Here is an 18,456-nt window from a genome sequence, read left to right as displayed (position 1 = left end):
CCAATATTTATACTTTTTATTACGAATCAGAAGAATAGGGATTGTCTTCGGGGCTGGCCACATTTCCAGGTCCTGGTTGGTAGAAGGCATGAGAGGGATTCAGAGGTGCTGGTATGTCCTAAATCTCAGTAGTGGCTACACTAGAAAGTTCCTCTCATGTAATTCATTGAGGTGTATACTTTCAACTTGTGAATTTTTCTATTTATAGTAAACTTCAATTATAAGTTTAATAACATCCTTGTGGTAGTTTCAAATAAATTCAAAGATTGACATTGTGTTCCAAACATGTCTGTAAATAATTCTTTGTTAAATTTCTAGAGTATGATCTGGACTCATGACTCTTTTCTTTTTATGGGGCCGGGGAACTGAACCCAAGGGCACTCAACCACTGAGCCACATTCCCAGCCCTTTTTTAAAATTTTTTGAGATAGGGTCTTGCTAAGTTGGTTAGGGCCTTGCTAAGTTGCTGAGACTGGCTGTGAACTTGAGATCCTCCTGCCTCAGCCTCCTGAGTTGCTGGGATTACAGGTATGCACTACCGCGCCTGGCTTGTGACTCATTTCCAGTGAATATTAAAATGGGGATTTGATGGTAAATTTAGGTTATAAAAAGCACTGTGGCTTCCTGCTCATTCTTACACTTCTTGTTTTGGAAGAGTCTACTTTCTAATACTGTCACAAAATACCTGAGAAAAATAACTTAAAGGAGGAAAGTTGTGTTTTGATTCATAGCTTCAGATGTTTCAATTTGGCCTTGTTGATTCTGGGCCTGTGGTGAGATAGAACATCACAGCAGAGAGTTTGTGATGGAGCAAAGCTGCTCACCTTAAGGTGGCCAGGAAGAGAGAGAGATGGGGGGTGGGGGGAGGAGAAAGAAGGAATCAGGGACCAGATATACCCTTCAAGGTCAGGCCCTCAGTGACCTCTTTCCTCCAGGTAGGCCCCACCTCCTAAAGTTTCTACCATCTCCCAAAGTGCCACCAGCTGGGGAGCTAGCCTTCAAACAAGGGCCTTTGGGGACATCCCAGATCCAAACCATAACAGAGATGGTAGTGCTGTGAGAACACAAGTCCTCCAACCAGTACAGATGACTGCAACCCTGGCTGACATTTTCCCTTCCTCCCTCCTTCTCTTTCTTCTTTCTTTCCTTCTCGACAGGGTCTCACTGTATTTCCCAATCCTCCCACCTCAGCTCCTCGGGTAACGGGGATCCCAGGCATATGCCACCATGCCCAGACTGGCTAACATCCTGACGGCAGCCTCACAAGGATCCTGAGTCGGAGCCACCCAGCTAAGCCACCTTTGGATTCCTGACTCCCAGAAAGTGTGTGAGATAACATGTGCATACTATCTTAAGCAGCTACAATTATCTAGTAAAAATTGCCCTAAAAATTGTTGGCCTGACAGGCTCAAACTGCACCTCTGAACATATGTCTACCCCACCCCCTCCTCCAAGAACAGGCCATTGTTAGCACCTCCTTGGGAACCTGGGTGTTGGGAACCCAGACACCATGCAGCTAAGGATTCAGTGAATCCTGGTGGGCACAGAGGGTGGCACGTGGTGTGTGCGCAGCTCACTACCCCCTCTTTTTTTTTTTTTTTAATTTTTAGTTGTAGTTGGGCAAGATACCTTTATTTATTTTTATTGATGCTGAGGATCGATCCCGGGCCTTGCATGTGCTAGGCGAGCACTCTACCACTGAGCCACAACCCCAGCCCCTCACTATCCCTCTTCTTGATGCCAAAAAGGAGACGGAATTCATGCCAGCATGAGAGGCCATTTATTGCTCAGGGGCTGGACCCCCACGTTTTGGGGGAGCCCCCCCACTACTTCCTCCCCCCATTGTCCCCGTGGACCCCTCAAGTGGCAGGTTGCTGAGCTGATCGTGGAGGGAGCACATCTTCAGGTGTAGATAGTCCAGAGTGGCCACCTTCTCCCTGTAAGGACAGACAGTGGGGAGTCAGCACTGGTGTGGCTTGGTGTTGGGGTGTGGGAGTCAAGGGAGGGGTTCAGGCCCTTTCCCCAAAATCTCACGCTCCTCCCATGCCCTCAGCCTCCTTCCTCACTCCGGCTTCATCTTGTCCGTCAGCAGCAGGTTCTTGGCCCGCAAGGCCTCGTCTTGGGCCAGCCGAAGGGTGGAGCTCAGGGCCTCTGCCCTGACGTGTTTGGCCAAGGCCTGGCGCTCCAGCTCCTGGGGAGAGGAGTGTAGGTGCCGCTGGGCTTGCTGTACTGGGCTGGGAGTGGAGGGGGAGCTGGATCGCGGAGGCAAGGGGCAGGGTCCCATGGGGCCCACATTCCTCCCCGAGGTATCCCATCATGCCTTGAGGCTGAAGCCAACCCTGGCATCCCACAAGGCACTGGTTGCACTAACCCTGCGTCTATTCCTTGATGCATTGGCCTATATCTCAGCAAGTACTAAGTCACATCTAAGACGTTGTCCCCCAAAGCTCACGAACCATCCTGTATTTGATATGCATGTGCCCACCGTGTTGTGACCTTCCACGTCCCAGAAAAACCCGTGTTTCCTTATCCACAAGACCAGAGTCTCTCGCAAGAACAGTCCTTAGTGCTCTGGTTCTCTCTATCCCACAGTGCACCAAGCCCATGTGCTCCCCTGTACCTGTCCTGTGGCTCTGCCACATCAACATCCCATGCTGCTTATCATCCATGGGGTCAGTGTTCCGTAATACAGTGGGTCTCCATGTCCCACAATGAACCAGGACTCAAGTCCCAGCAGGTACTGGGCTTCAGTCTGTTGCCCCAAGAAGAGATATGGTTCCATTTCCCATGATGCAGTAGCTTATGGTGACCAAAAGTCACTGGGTGCCCTGTCCGGCCTCACTGATCTCTCGCTGATTTCACTGATTACAGATCTCACTGCGTCTCTGAAGGTCTGGCCGGGGAAATCACGCCAATGTCCCATGAATTTTTACACTGGTTATCTGCCTCCTGGTCCCCCAGTACGCCAGATGCAATGTCCCATCATGCCTTGGGCCCAAATCTAGAGCCCAGAGTTCCTGAATGATTGGCCTATGACTCAAACCACCAAGCTGCTTGCCCCTCCCCCTATGCATCAGAATTAAGTCCACCCCCAACAACTGCTGCCCACAGCTCAGCCCTTCCCTTCTGGTCACACACCAGCAGTACCCTCGTGCCCAGGACTCCGTGTCCCCTGCCCTGACAGAAAAGTAAAGTGGGGCATGGTAGCCCATGGTCCCTGGTACCAGAATCTTCTTGTGTAGCCTCTGGCAGCTGGGACAAGCAGGAGCCAGGCCCCTCTGCTTCACCTCGTCCACTAGCGGGGTCAGCGCTCGCTCCAGCAGATGCTGCAGGGACTCCGAAGACAACTGCTGCCCCTGGCTGGGGGCGGGAAGGGTGGTCACCAGATGAAAGAGGCCCAGTACCAACTCCATCCTCAGGATGCCCATGCACACCTTCCCAGACTCCACCTGGCCCTGTTTCCATTATGCACCCCATACAACCTTCCACCCACGCACTGGGGATACCCCATGGTGTATCAGGTGTCCTTTGGTTCCTACTACTTAGGGGCACCATCAGTCCTTGGTTTCCAAAAGCCATCAAGAACTCACATTTCCTCTAGTGCACAAGTTAAACCTGATCTCAGTTGTACAAGGAATTCCCCCTTCCCACAATGAACCCAGTGTGGTAGCCTTTTTTTCCCACCACACACAGGGTCTCACTTTCTGCACCATGTAGGGAGAAACCCCGCTTCCTACCATGTACCACATCCCGACCTTCCCACAATGCACTGGACATACATGACGCTCCAAATGTAGCAAAACGCTATATTTAGCTTGTGGGAAGGTAAGAAATGTCGTTCCCATTACTCAGCACGACTGACTGATCCTACAACACGCTGTCTCCCACAATGAACACCCCTCTCCCCCTTGCTGATACCCCATCTCCTTCAATGCGCTATCCTCCCTGGGACTCGGAATGCACCAGGAAGCTGGCCCCACCCCCATACCTGGCACAGCGGGCACAGGAGCCTTGCGTGGATCGATCCAGGCTCATGGAGTGGTCAGGTCCTCTTCGGGGGTTCTGAAATTGCCGCCCCAACTCCTCCAGAAGCGGTTTCACTGGGCCAAGCCCCTCCAATTCGCTCCTCAGTGAAGCCACAGACACAGCTGACCGCTCCACCCTGAGCATGAGCGTAACCAATGCTGTGTGGTAGACTTCACCCACCATTGGTCCAGCACCTGAGTCTCCATCAAGTCTTCAATACTCTGCCCTGCCCACCCCTCTTGCTCTGTTGGCTCCTCCTTTTGTATTTTAACATCTGGACTGCCTTCGCCCTGTTTCTAGATGACTTTCCCTGATCCCTGGTGTCCACTCTTTATCTCTTTAGGGCTTGGAACACATCTCTTCTCTAATTGGCTCCATCCCTCGTTCTTTAACGTGCATACAACTCTTCCTGCTCTCTAATTGGCGCTTCCCAACGTCAGTATAAGATCCGGAACGCTCAGACCCCCGCTGATTGGCCCACCCTTTTTTTCCCTCAAGACTCCGCCCCCGCGAAGGCTTCGCCCCACCCCTTCGTGGCGGACACCAGCCCCACCCCACGCACCGGCCCCAGCCCTCACATGGTGCACAGCTCGTCGGCCCGACCGCGAAGCTCCTGCAAGCCTCGGGCGGTCTGAGCTTGCTCGCGTTGCGCCCGCTCCCACTGGCCCAGGAAGCCGTCAAGCCTGCCGCCCAGGCCCCCTAGCAGCCGCAAGGCCTCCTGCACAGCCCCCTCCTCCTGATGCCACCGTGCGGTCAGCGAGGACACCTCCCTCCTAGAGGGAAAGAGGGATAGAATAGCGGGGGATTAGGTTTGGTCACGCTGCGCTATACCCACCCAGAGCTCCAGACCCAGCCGGTCCCCAAATTCTCTTGTGCCACCCTTTTGTTGAAATCTGGTCATGTCCTCCAGAATTCTGCCTTGTCAGTTAGCCTGGGCCTTCCCTGTCAGGTCCCCAGTCTCCACCACTGCGCCTCCAGACGCCATCTCTCCAGACACCTCTCCCCCCTATCCTGCCCACTCAGATTGGTCACTAGGCCCGGCTTCCCTGAAGCTCCGCCCACCTCGGTTTCACTGGAGGTAGACATACCAACCCGGACTCAAAAATTAGTTCTTTGCGTGAAGAGAGCGCCTACAGAATGGAAGAAAATCTTTACCACACGCACCTCAGATAGAGCACTAATCTCCAGGATATATAAAGAACTCAAAAAACGTAACACCAAAAAACAACCCAATAAATAAATGGGCTAAGGAACTGAACAGACACTTTGCAGAAGAAGAAACACAACTGATCAACAAACATGGAAAAAAAAATGTTCATCATCTCTAGCAGTTAGAGAAAGGCAAATCAAAACTACTCTAAGAGCCAGGGGTAGTGGTGCACACGTGTGTAATCCCAGCAACTGGGGAGGCTGAGACAGGAGGATTGCAAGTTCAAAGTCAGCCTCAGCAAAAGCGAGGCACTAAGCAACTCAATGAAACCCTGTCTCTAGATAAAATACAAAATAGGGCTGGAAATATGGCTCAGTGGCTGAGTGCCCCTCAATCCCTGGTACCAAAAAACCCTAAGACTTCATTTCACTCCAGTCAGAATGGCAATTATGAAGAATACAAGAGTGCTGGGGTGTGGCTCATTGGCAGAGTGCTTGTCTAGCATGTGTGAGGCACTGGGTTCTATTCTCAGCACCGCATATAAATAAATAAAATAAAGACCCATCAACAACTAAAACAAAAATTTTAAAAAGAATACAAGCAATAATAAGTGTTGGTGAGGACGTAGGGAAAAAGACACGCTCATACATTGCTGGTGGGATTGCAAATTGGTGCAGCCAATATGGAAAGCAGTATGGAGAGTCCTCAGAAAACTTGGAATGGAACCACCCACAACACTTAGGCCCCGCCCCCAAGATATTTGACCACCAGCAAGGTCCCGCCTGCGTATCACCTCGAGGTGACATCCTTAGGCCCCCCGCCCACCTCAACTCCTCAAGACCGGCGGAGACCTTCTGCAGCTCCTGATCGCTCCCATAGGGGCTCTCTCCTGACCGGGGCGCGGTTCCCCAGCCCACCAGGCCGCGCAGCCGCGGGGGTTCTTCGGGACTCCCTGGTGGGCCGGAGCAGCCCTGGTTGGGAGCAACAGAGCCCAGGCCGAGCCGGGAGAAGCCGGCCTCCAGCTTCTGCTCCAACTCCTGTAGCTCGGTCTCCTGCCTCCGCGGCGTCTCATCCTGCAATTGCTGCTGCAGGTATCTCAGCTTCTCCTGGACCCGGAGAGAGAGCGGGTCACGGTGTCCAACCCTTCTCCTCCCGAAACCAACTCCACCCCCAAATCTGCCCCAGTAATCGGAGACTGGAAAGTAAATGGCCCCGGAGAGAATATTAGGAAGTACCACGTGAAGTGGGAGGGAATGTGCCATTCCAACTCCACGGGAATCCAATTCGGAAATTCCCCTGTCTGCCCCCGCGACTCCATCCAGCCCTCCCCTCCACCCCAACTCCAGTCCTCTTAGGTGTCAAAGACCAGTCCCTGCCCCTTAGGAAGGACGATGGCAACTTTTTCAGCATTTCGTTGGAAAATGAGCGAGCATGTGAGCAGGACCAGCCTTCTCAGTCCAAGTCCAGCTCAGGTCTCTCTCTCTGGGACTGGAGTCCCCATTCTGGGCATGGAAGCCTCCTTCGGATCCTCCTTATTAAGTGTGACCGTGAAAGCAGGGGCAGTGTCATCGTGATGGTGGCAGCAGGGCAGGAAGTCCCACCTGCGGTGTCTCCCAAGTCCCTCAGGTGTCCATCCTCCTCCCACAAATCTCCGGACCGTCTTACCTCCAGTAGGGCAGAGTTCTGCTTCAAGACGTTGGTTTTGATTTCAGCATCTTCCACCGACCGGGTCACCTTCCGGCAGTTCTCCTGGGTCAGGACACCATGGCGGGGGCCCTGCCTTCCCATTCCAGTTCCGCTCCCTACCCTTACGCTGGCTATTTCCAAGCAGGCTCCACCCCGCAGGCAGAATCCCACTTACTAGTCGTGGTCCCTTGACCAAAGGAATGGCTTCTGGCCTCGCCAGAACTGCGCTGTGCTGCTCCTCCGCCTCCTCCCATCTCTCTCGCGTCTAGGACTCCATTCCTTCCCCACTCACTTCTCACCAGACTCCCGCCCCCAGTGGCTCACCTTGAGTTGACTACAGTACCCTTCCAACTCTTCAGCCTCTTGCCGCCTTCTCTCTAGATTCTCGCTCAGCACCGAACACTCACTCTGGAACCGAAAGAGAGGAGGGTTACCGAGGTCAACGGGGACAGCCCACGGAAGGGGGATCTGGGGTTAGGAATGTCCCTTTCCTTTCTGAGTCTCAGTTCCCATCTGGGCTAGGAATGCATCAGGGTACAGGCTTGTCTAGCGAGAAATCCGCCCTGGAGGAAGACGAGGTCTGGGGAGAAGAGGCGGTTCTCATACCTGCAGGGTCTGCACGTGCTGATTAACCCGGGTGGTCTTTTCCTTCAAACTGGTGATGGAGTCTTTGGCCCGGACCAATCCACTGTTGACCCCGCTCTAGGGAAGAATGGGAGACAGTGGTTAGTGGGTTGTGGAGGCTCTTTTTGCACCCTGATTTTGCCCTGAAACAATGTGTGCCTTAAGCCAGAGGTGGCACCTCTTGTGTTCTTGGTGCACCTGTTTGGTAAACCCAAGGGAGAGCTAATTTTCTTCATGGTGGACTGGGTGGGAGAAGAATGAGTAGGATCCAAGAGGGACTGAGGGGCAAGGGTAGGGTGCTCAGACAGGTAGGGGAAGGAGGATGGTCTCAACAAACACTTTCGTGTGTGTGTGTGTGTGTGTGTGTGTGTGAACTGGGGACTGATTCCCCAACCCTTTCTGTAAATTTTATTTTGAGATAGGGTCTCACTAAGTTGCCGGAGGTGGCCTCAAACTTATGATCCTTCTGCCTCAGTCACCCAAGTAGCTGGAATGACAGGCAGGCAGGACTTCACCAGGAAAAACATACTGTTAAAACACATACTCTGACTTCCTCTCCCAGCCCTTTTCAGATCATGAGCACATTCTCCACCAGGCCAAGCATTTACATTCTTCACAATCACACTGTGTGAGGTTCTACAGCCCCGTTTGCAAGGGGTCTTAGAAGGGTGACATTCCTGTACTCCCAGCTACACAACACATTAGGTGACCTTATCAGAATTTAAACTCAGAAAATTTATTTTAAACCATGACACCATGTGGCTTCTGATCATCATTTCTTGATTTTTAAAAAATATTTATTTTTTAGTTTTCAGCAGACACAATACCTTTATTTATTTTTATGTGGTGCTGAGGATTGAACCTAGGGCCTCCCAAGTACTAGGAGAATGCTCTACCTCTGAGCCACAACCCCAGCCCCATCATTTCTTGATTTTTTAAAAAAAATTTGTGTGGGGGCTGGGGATGTGGCTCAAGCGGTAGCACGGTCGCCTGGCATGTGTGCGGCCCGGGTTCGATCCTCAGCACCACATACAAACAAAGATGTTGTGTCTGCCAAAAACTAAAAAAATATTAAAAATTCTCTCTCTCTCTCTCTCTCTCTCTCTCTCTCTTAAAAAAAAAAAATTGTGGTCCTTGGGATTGAACCCAGAGGGGCTCTACCAGTAAGTGACATCCCCAATCCTTTTTATTTTGGGGAGAGGGGTACTATGAATTGAACCCAAGGATGTTTGACCACTGAATCATACCCCGAGCCCTTTTTAAATTTTTTATTTTGAGACAGAGGCTGGCTTTGAGTTTGTGATTCTCCTGCCTCAGCCTCCTGAGTAGGTGGGATTATAGACATATGCCATCAATATTTTATACCACCATAAAATGCTTTGTGACTTCTGCCAAACTATGGTTCCAAGAAGGAGGCATGTGGCAGGCTCTATTCTTCCCATTTCCACTGCCACAGAAGCCTTAGTGTCACACTGAATTGCCAGAGACTACATTTCCCAGGCTCCCTTGCAGCTAGGTATGGTCAGTTCCATGGGGCTAAGTTCTGGCCCATGGAACTTGGATGAAAATAGGTAGTCAATTTCAGAATTATGCCTTTAAAAGAAAAGGAGTAAAAACTTCTTTCTCTCTGTCCACTGTCTGGAATGCAAAGTTGACAGCTATCTTGGACCAGCAGATGGAGACCAGTGCCAGGAGCTTCCATGGATGAACATGCCTTCAAGTCCTGATGCCTGAGGATCTGACCAATTACTACATTTCATAGTGACTTGGGTGTTGACCCAGCTCAGACAGCAAGGTGTGGCTCCAGGTGTAGGTGTCACCCGCCCTGTTCCGTTGTAATCCTACCCCTTTGCCCTTTTTGGGATAGGATGTTCCATGAAACCTCCACTTGTGTGTTCCCTAGATAAGAATACAGAATTCCAGTGGCTCTCTTTCTTTCCATGGGCCCTTAAGCTCATAAAGCCGTCTCTGGAATATTGAAAAGGTACTTCTGTGTGTTTTTGTGCTTTCTCTGTCGTTTTCTTGAGTTACTGAAGTAGTCAGATTTTGTGAACCCAGCATTAGGTCGCCAGCTAAGATAGATGCTGACAGCCAGACCTGAATTCTCAACACTGTGAGGATGCCCATTCAAGTCCAACACCTGTGAAAACTTTTATAGGTCAGAGGGCTTCTTCTGTCTTGTGCAAACTATAATTCTGTGTCTGTCACAACAGTGAAATTTGTAAACTAATCACAGTTATTTATTTATTCATGGTACTAGTGATTCAACCCAGGGGCAATTTACCATGAGTAATATACTTAGCTCTTTTTATTTTGAAACAGGAGCTTACTAATTTGTTTAGGGTCTGATTAAGTTGCTGAGGCTGGCCTTGAACTTGGGATCCTCCTGTCTCAGCCATCATGCCCAGCTATAGTTTATATTATTATTTTTTGGGGGAAGGGGGCAGCTACCAGATATTAAACTCGGGGGCACTCAACCACTGAGCCACATCCTCAGCCCTATTTTTTATTTTATAGAGATAGGGTCTCACTGAGTTGCTTAGTGCCTCACTTTTGCTGAGGATGGCTTTGAACTCTCAATCCTCCTACCTCAGCCTCCCAAGAATTAGTTCAGAAGTCTCTTAAAATAAATAAATAAATAAAAGTACCTCTAGGATGGGGTGTTGCTCAGTGGCGAGTGCTTGCCTGGCATCTGTGAGGGTTTGAGTTTAGTCCTCAGAAACACATACACACACACACACACACACACCAAATTAATTAAATAACATTTAAATTTTAAAAGGCAACTTACAATAAGCATTAACAAAATAAACCCTCAGGAGTCGAAAAAATCTATTTCCAGAGCTGCCACATCATGATACTTGAAATGTCCAGTTGTTAATAGAAAAATCATGATTCATGCAAAGAAAAACAAGCAACTATGGCCCATCCACTGGGTTGGTGCTGGAGGAGAAAGCAATCAGTAGAATCTGTTCCTGAGGAAGCTTGGATTTGGATTTACAACTGAAGACTGTAAATCAACTATTTGAAGTATTTTCAAAGGACTAGAGGAAACCATATCAAAAAACACCAAAGGAAAATATGAGAATGATCTCTCACTAAATACAGCTTATTACTAAAGAGATACAAACTATAAAGAGGAGCCAAGTAGAAGTCAGGCATTGTGGTGCATACCTGTAATCCCTGTGACTCTGGAGGCTGAGGGAGGAGGATTGCAAGTTAAAGGCCAGCCTCAGCAACTTCTCAAAATCCTGTCTCAAAGTAAAATAAAAAGGTCTGAGAGTGTGGCCCAGTGGTGGAGGACTTGCCTAGCATGTGTGAGACCCTGTGTTTGATTCTCAGCACCACATGTGAATAAATAAAATAAAGGTTCATCAATAACTAAAAAAAAATATTTTTAAAAAAGAGAGATGCACAAATTTTGAGTTGGGAGGAAACAAGAAGAGAACGTGCCAAGTGATCCAGCTTACATAGAGGAAAATCATACACACCCACCCCACCTCACCCCCACACACATGCATATATTCATATTCATTTTTTGGGCTGGGTACTAGGGATTGAATTAAACCCAAGAGCTTTACCACTGAGCCACATTCCCAGCCCTATTTATTTTTTATTTTGAGACAGGGTCTTGCTAAATTGCCTAGGGCCTTGCTCTGATGCTGAGGCTGGTTTGTGATCCTCCTGCCTCAGCCTCCTGAACACACTTCATTACAGATGTGCACCACTATACCCAGCAATAAATACAGTGACATAATTATATAACCTCCCCCTTCCCAGATGAAAGAAACCAATTAGAAATTCCAGGGATGAAAAGCACAATAAGTGAAGTGAGAAATTCAATTCACAAGAGGGAGCTCAATAGCAGGTTTGCGTATCCAGAAGAATGAATCATCAAACTTGAACGTAGTTCACTGAGATGATCCAGTCTAGTACGGTGGCACGTGCCTTAATCCCAGTGGCTCAGGAGGCTGAGACAGGAGAATTGCGAGTTCAAAGTCAGCCTCAGAAATGGTGAGGCCCTCAGCAGCTCAGTGAGACCCTGTCTCTAAACAAATTCCAAAATAGGGCTGGGGATGTGGCTCAGTGGTTGAGTGCCTCTGAGTTCAATCCCTGGTACCAAAAAACAAACAAACAAAAAAGATCTAATCTGAGGAACATTAAAAGAATGAAGAAAACTGAACAGAGGCCAAGACTCTATGGCTCAGGGAGTCCCCAAAAGGAGAAGAAAGGGTAGAGAAACAATAGCTGAAAACTTCCCCAATTATTCAACACATCCAGGAAGCCCACGAACCCTTAATAGTGCAAACCAAAGGAACAGTGCCTAGATACATCATAAACAAACTTCTGAAAGACAACATTAAGCTGGATGTGGTGGCACATGGCTGTAATCCCAGAGGCTCAGGAGGCCAGGGCAAGAGGATAGCAAGTTTGAGGCCAGGCACAGCAACTTAGTGAGGCCCTAATCAACTTGGCAAGATCCTGTCTCAAAATATAAAAATACAAAGGGCTGGGGATGTGGCTCAGTAATAAAGCACCCCTGGTTAAACACCGAGTGCCCCCCGCCACAAAAAAAAGTTTGAGATGAAGAAAAATGAAAATATGACATACTAAAACTTAAGGAATGAATAAAGAGCAATGCTCTAAGGAAAATTTATAGCTGTAAATGCATTTTTAAAAAAGTTTATTGAGGGGCTGTGGTTGTGGCTCAGTGGTGGAGTGCTTGCCTAGCATGTGGGAGGCACTGGGTTCGATTCTCAGCACCACATATAAATAAATAAAGGTCCATTGACAACTAAAAAATATATATTTTTTTAATATTTCTTTTTTAGTTTTAGGTGACACAATATCTTTATTTTACATTTATGTGGTGCTGAGGATCAAATCCAGTGTCTCTGCATGCTAGGTGAGCACTCTATCACTGAGTAACAAAAAGATTACTATGAATAATTGCATGCCAACTAGATAACAAAACAAAACAAAACAAAAAAAATAGAAAAATGCCTAAAGAAGCACACACACTACCAAAACTGACACCAGAAGAACTAGGAAATACAAATAGACTCATAAGTAAGGAGATTTAGTAACAAAAATAATTTTAAAACTTCCAAAGAAGAAAAGTTCAAGACCAGATGGCTTCACTGGTGAATTCTGCCAATCTTTTTAAGAAATGTCAACAATCCATCTCAAATTCTCTTAAAAAATAGAAGAGGGAGGTGCTGGTCATGGTGGCACATGGTGGCAATTCCTAACTCATTCTATAAGGCCAGTACTTTCTCAAAGACATCACAAAAGAAATTCATAGACTAGTATTTTTTATTAATATATCTGGGATAATCCTCAACAAAATACTGGAACTTATTCTGGCAATATATACCATGACCAAGTGAGAATTATCCTATGAAAATCAACGTATTGCCGGGGGAGTGGCGCAGGCCTGTATTCCTCGGAAGGCTGAGACCTGAGGACCATGAGTTCAAAGCCAGCCTCAGAAACAGCGGGGTGCTAAGCAGCTCAGTGAGACCTGTCTCTAAATAAAACACAAAATAGGGCTGGGGGTGTGGCTCAGTGGCCCAGTGCCCCTGAGTTCAATTCCCAGTATGAAAAAAAAAAAAAATGGCTGGAGTGTGTCTGGGTCACTGGATTCAATCCCTGGTAATGAAAACATTAACGATCAAATGATTGATGTGTCCATGGAGAAAAAGCATTTGATGAAATCCAACACATTTTCATTAGGAAAAATCCCAACAAACTAAGAATGGCAGAGAACTTCTTCACGTTGATAAAAGGAATATGAATAGACTCCTTCGTAAGTAAAGAGATTTAGTAATAAAGATAATTTTAAAACTTCCAAAGAAGAATGTTTTGAGGATTCTCACAAAATACGGTGGTTTAAAGTATGATTGTAAATTCTTTGACATTCCTTTGGAGTCTTAGTCCCCTCACTTGAATGTGCTGGACTAGGTGACTGGGGTCACGTAAGTAAAGTCAAGCAAAAGTGGTGAAGTAGGGTTGGGGATATAGCTCAGTTGGTAGAGTGCTTGCCTCTAGTGCTTGCTCAAGGCCATGGGTTCAATCCCCAGCACCCCGCCTACACACACACACACACACACAAAGTGGTAAGGTATAACTTAAAAGAAATGATGAGTTCATAAGAGGAACTGTATCTCGCTTGGAGAAATCACAGCTGGCATGTAAGAAACAGCCTCTATGGAGAAACCAGTGTCCTGAGGAAGTGAGGCCTCCACCCAAAAGGCAGGAAGGAACTGAAACCTCCCCAAGGGCCATGGGAGGGCACCATCTCTCCAGCCTCAATCAAACCTTCCGATGACTCTAGCCTGGGCCAAAATCTTAATTGTAACCTCAACACACCCCTTGGCTGGAATTTCTCAACTAAACCACTCCAGGTGTGTTGTTTTATGTTTGGGGGGTATTTGTCTCACAGCAGTAGCTAACCAATACAGAGCGTCTTTCTAAACTGAAGACTCAGAACATTCCTGTGGGTAACTGTTCTGGCGACCTAGGGAACAGGTCCTAGTTCAACTCATTTCTGCCGCCCACTGGCTGTACAACCTCAGGGAGGGGACTTTACCTTCCTGTGCTTCTGTTTCCCAACATGTGAAATGGAGAGGCAACTAACAGCTACTCTTGGAGAATTGCTCCTGCGATGAAGGTGGGCTGGCCTGAAAGGCCCTTGTCAGTACTTCTGCAGCTGCAGACCCTGGATGAGGGGTGCAGCTCTGCTGGCAGAGGGAGGGTAGTGGGGAAGGCTGATCCCACCTGCTCGGCTGAGAAGCACAGAGTATGTTGGGGAGCGAGAGTCCTGGGGACAAGTTCCTCCTTGGCCACCCATGCGCTGTCCCACTCTCAGCTCTGCAGTTCTGTTAACCTCTCCCATAAAATGGGAATAATGACAGCTTGATGGCATCGGGGTCAATGACTCAACAGATTGGTAGCCAAGCACAGTGACTAGTGTTGGCCCTTAAAAATGACAATGGACAGGACCTATAGCAAGGGGCCTTGATGACATGGACCCTCATAGTGGCCACAGGAAAATATGCAGATTGCAAAACAGACCCTGAGCAGAGGTCCAAAGATCTACCCTGTCAGTCTTTGCCACTGATTAATCCTGAACTTCCAAACAGCAGCCTGCAGCCCCTGAGGGGGTGTAGCCAAGGTGAGAGTCATCCTTCCAGTTTTACCTGTGTCCCTCTGGCCTGGGACTCCTCTCTCAGCCAGCATCTCCATGGCCTCCTGGCTCCCAGGGCCCCTCTCTGGGTCTCTGTCCCCTCTCACACCCTCCTCCCCACTTTCTCCAGCTTTCTCTCTTGATGCAGCTCAGACCTGGGCAGGGGCCAGTGTCTGCTCTTGTCCCTCTTCTCTCTCCCTTGCCCCTACCCCCAGGCGGTTGTCTTTACTGTTTCCATTTTGAGAGGAGGAACCTGCTGGTGCTCCCTCAGCCACAGCAAGCTCACCACGCCTCAGGCCGTGATCTGGCTGCCCAGGGCTTTTTCTCAGGCGTCACCAGCCACGGGGGACAGGACTCAGAAATAGCTCTGGTGGGAGGCAGACAGCTGCAGTGCTGTGGGGAGAGGCCCCTGAGGCAGGAGGGAGAGCTGCTCCCACTGGGGGAGGAGAAGTCTCCCGAGGGCATCTCCTTGTCCTCCTTCCCCCGCACCCTTGCCTGGCCTCCTCCCTGGCCTCCCTACCTTCCCTCCAAAGGCCACAGAGGAGCCTCAGGGAAGGAGAGGATTCCAGTTTAGCCTCGTGCCCAGCCCAGCCGCCTTCCCCCATGAACCCACATGGCTCCCCATCATCTGTGTGGCCAGTGCCCTCCCCAATGTCCCTCGAGCTTGTCTCTCTGACATGCTACACTCCGGCCTGGGATCTGCTCTGCTCTTTTTTTTTTTTTCCCTCTTCCTTCCTTTCTTGTGTGTGTGTGTGTGTGTGTGTGTGTGGGCACACACATGTGGGGGCTGGGAATTGAACCCTGGGCCTCAAGCGTGCTAGACAAGCTCTCTTCCACTGAGCCACATCCCTAGCCCCTCTCTTTTCCTTTTCCTTATTTATTTACTTACTTATTTATTATTCCTTCTGGTCCTGCAGGTGGAACCCAGGGGCACTTTACCACTGAGCTACTACATACATCCCCAGCTCTTTTTAATTTTGAGACAGGGCTTTGCTAAATTGCCCAGGCAGGCCTCAAACTTGCCTTCTCCCTGTCTCAGCCTTCTAAGGAGGCATTGGGCTTGTAGGCATGCACCACCACATCTGGCTCAGCTGGCACATCTTGGGCATTTAAGAAATATTTGTTGAAAGAACAAATGCAGCATCTCCATCTTACAGATGAGGAAATGTCAGCTCCCAGAACTAGAAAGTGCTCCAGTAAATGCGAGCAATAACCATGATCACGATCCTGTTATGTAAATGCAATTCTTAGTGTCTGTGTGGAGCCAGCCAAGCCTGGCCCAGGAATGGGGTAGAGGGAGGCAGAGTTCAAGGTCTAAGTTGTAGCTCTCCGTGCTCCTGTCCGGAATTCCCTAATTACCCTCAACTTGCTCACCTCTCCGTTTTGACGCAGTTCGGGAACTCCTACTCAACTCTGCACGGCCTCCTCCAGGGTGCCTTCCCTGAGACCTCCAGCCTAGGTTGGGGGTTCCCTCGCTGGGATCCCCTCCATTACAGAATACATCCCCTTGGTCTGGGTCTGTCCCCCCGGCCAACTGGAAGCTCTCTAAGGGCAGGGTCTGGTGTGATTCTTAGCTATGACTCCAGCCTCACGTGGGACATTGCAAAGTGACCCCATGCATTAAAGACCACTCCCAGATTCAGAACACCTCTCCCCCTCCTCAGCATTTCCTGCCACCAGGGCCAGGACACTGGTGTGCCCCTGCCAGAGTCCCTCACCAGAAGTTCCGTGATGTCCGGGTCATCTGGAGCCCAAGGTGTGGTGGGGGAGGCAGGGGGCCCGGGCAGTGCCAGTGGACCGCTGTCTTCGGTGGTCGAGTCTGTCCCCGAGGAGTCGGTGGGCTCCACCGCGGCCAGGTTGAGCAGTGACACATTGGTGCAGGCCGAGGACCGTTTGAGGTTCAGGCACCAGAGCATCGGCTCATGGGACACCCGGGGTTCCACCCTGGGGAGGAGCAGCAGGCTAGGGATGGCTGAGGGTGCGCCCCAGGGGCCGCTAGCCTGCCTGCCGCCTGCAGGGCCCCCTCACCCTCCACTCCCTTCTCCGCCCTCTGCCTTCATCCATCCCTTGCCACCTGTTTTCTTTCCTCTTCGCCCTCACCACCTGCTTTCTCCAGACCCTTCCCTAGACTCCTCTCTTCTCTTGACTCTTCCCTCCCCCCGATGCCAGTCCAGTACTTTTTTCCCCTGCTACTGGGAATGGAACGCAGGGGTGCTTTACCACATCCTCAGCTCGTTTTTTTTATTTTCATTTTGGGACAGGGTCTCCCTAAGTTGCTTAGGGCTTTGCTAAATTGCTGACGCTGGCCTTAAATTTTGTGATCCTCCTTCTTTAGCCTCCCTGGGATGACAGGATTACTGCCACCACCCAGCTCAGCCCACTATGTCTTTCTCTCTGCCTCCCTGCGTCTCCTTCTTTGCCCTCTTGCCTGTCCCCCCACCCCCCTCCTCTTCTCCTCTGCCCCCTCCTCTCTAGCACCCGTAGTGGGACTTGGGCCATGTTGGAGGCAGTGCCGGCACTAGGATCATGCACAATAGGGTGCGACAAACCCACCCGTGGAACGACACGGCTTTCTTTTTCTTCGTGATCCCCTTGGCTGGGTTGGTCACCCCCCCGGGAGCCTCTGGGACCAGCTGGGATCGGCTCTCGACACCTGCAGGGGGGTCTCCGGCCTCATGGATCTCTTTGGACTGCCAGATCGTCTTCACAACCACACTCGCCATGGCATTGGAGGCCTGCTCCCAGGGGGAGACTCACCACCTACTCTGACCACTGGCCCTCAGAGTCCCCTGTCCCCTCAGCCTGCCTCACAAAGGACTCAACCACTGGGCCCCAGTGGGGGGCAGGGAGTATGGAGAGCTGCATCCCCAAGGCATCCCCTAGGAGGTCACAGTGGACTCTTCTGGTCCAGGATTCTAGATCTACAGCAGATGGCATTCCTCAACCCGGTCCAGAATGCTGCCTGTTAAGAAAGGATCTCCACAAACGCTGAACCGCAGTCATGACATGCATGTATCTGGGGTTGCGTCAGTTTCCTGAGACTGCAGGAACACAGCGCCAGGCCCAGTGCCTTAAAGCACAGATGTTCACCAGGTCTAGAGGCCCGAAGTCCAAGATCAAGTGTGGGTAGGATGGTTCCCTCTGAGGACTGTGGGCCTCAGTTCCAGGCCTCTCTCCTCTCCTAGCTTCTGATGGCTTTAGCCACTCTCTGGCTTGCAGACAGACATCTTCTCCCCATATCCTCACGTGACCTTCTCTCTGCCTGTCCGTGTCCAAATCACAGCCCCTTCCTCCTTTTTCTGTGGTACTAGGGATCAAACCCTGGGTCTTTCTCTCTCTCTCTCTCTTTTTTTTTTCGGTAGCAGAAATTGAACTCAGGGGCACTTGACCACTGAGCCACATGCCCAGCCCTATTTTGTATTCTTTTTTAGAGACAGGGTCTCACTGAGTTGCTTAGCGCCTCGCCTTTGTTGAAGCTGGCTTTGAACTCGCCATCCTCCTGTCTCAGCCTCCCAAGCCATTGGGATTACAGGCCTGTGACACTGCACCTGGCTCAAACCCTAGGTCTCATACATGCTGGTCAGGTATACTTCTACCACTGAGCTACAGAGCTACATCCCTAGGCTTTATGTTTGTTTGTTTGTTTGTTTTTGTTTGTTTGGTACTATGGATTAAACACAAGGTACTTTACCACTGTTCTACATTTCTGGTCCTTTTTATTATTTATTTTGAGACAGGGTCTCACTAAGTTACTGATGGCCTTACTACATTGCTGAGACTG

General features: G+C 49.8%; 1 protein-coding gene across 5 annotated transcripts; it reads right to left on the bottom strand.

Annotated features, from left to right (window-relative positions):
• Positions 1-1,757: 1,757 nt before the first annotated feature.
• Tsks (testis specific serine kinase substrate) lies at positions 1,758-17,644 on the bottom strand. Of its 5 annotated transcripts, none has more exons than XM_046466338.2 (11): positions 17,229-17,644; positions 16,394-16,619; positions 7,469-7,564; positions 7,187-7,270; positions 6,842-6,925; positions 6,002-6,282; positions 4,605-4,799; positions 3,989-4,162; positions 3,225-3,360; positions 2,035-2,234; positions 1,758-1,937 (listed from the first exon to the last, which is right to left on the bottom strand). In XM_046466338.2, exons 1-11 carry the CDS (start codon positions 17,396-17,398, stop codon positions 1,781-1,783), a joined length of 1,803 nt encoding a protein of 600 aa, XP_046322294.1. In that variant the 5' UTR covers positions 17,399-17,644; the 3' UTR covers positions 1,758-1,780. The 5 variants fall into 5 exon arrangements, with proteins under 5 accessions (XP_046322294.1, XP_046322298.1, XP_046322296.1 ...); XM_046466342.2 differs by having other exon boundaries at positions 2,035-2,191; positions 17,229-17,641; XM_046466340.2 differs by having other exon boundaries at positions 2,067-2,234; positions 17,229-17,636.
• Between the last annotated feature and the right edge of the window lie 812 nt (positions 17,645-18,456).

This window comes from Marmota monax, unplaced genomic scaffold, assembly GCF_021218885.2.
Source record: "Marmota monax isolate L192 unplaced genomic scaffold, Marmota_monax_Labrador192_F-V1.1 WCK01_AAM20220418_F8-fsc00160, whole genome shotgun sequence".
In the NCBI taxonomy this organism is placed as follows: Eukaryota; Metazoa; Chordata; class Mammalia; order Rodentia; family Sciuridae; genus Marmota; species Marmota monax.
This window is presented reverse-complemented; position numbering and strand designations above follow the sequence as displayed.

What these genes read in the sequence shown, in the direction of transcription:
- Tsks (XM_046466338.2), bottom strand. Translation starts at nt 17,398, where the DNA reads ATGGCGAGTGTGGTTGTGAAGACGATCTGGCAGTCCAAAGAGATCCAT. An exon ending in AAAGCCGTGTCGTTCCACGG is followed by an intron (nt 16,620 to 17,228) that starts GTGGGTTTGTCG and finishes GCTCCTCCCCAG; the next exon opens with GGTGGAACCCCGGGTGTCCC. An exon ending in GGCTACACAAGAAGATTCTG is followed by an intron (nt 2,235 to 3,224) that starts GTACCAGGGACC and finishes CTCCACTCCCAG; the next exon opens with CCCAGTACAGCAAGCCCAGC.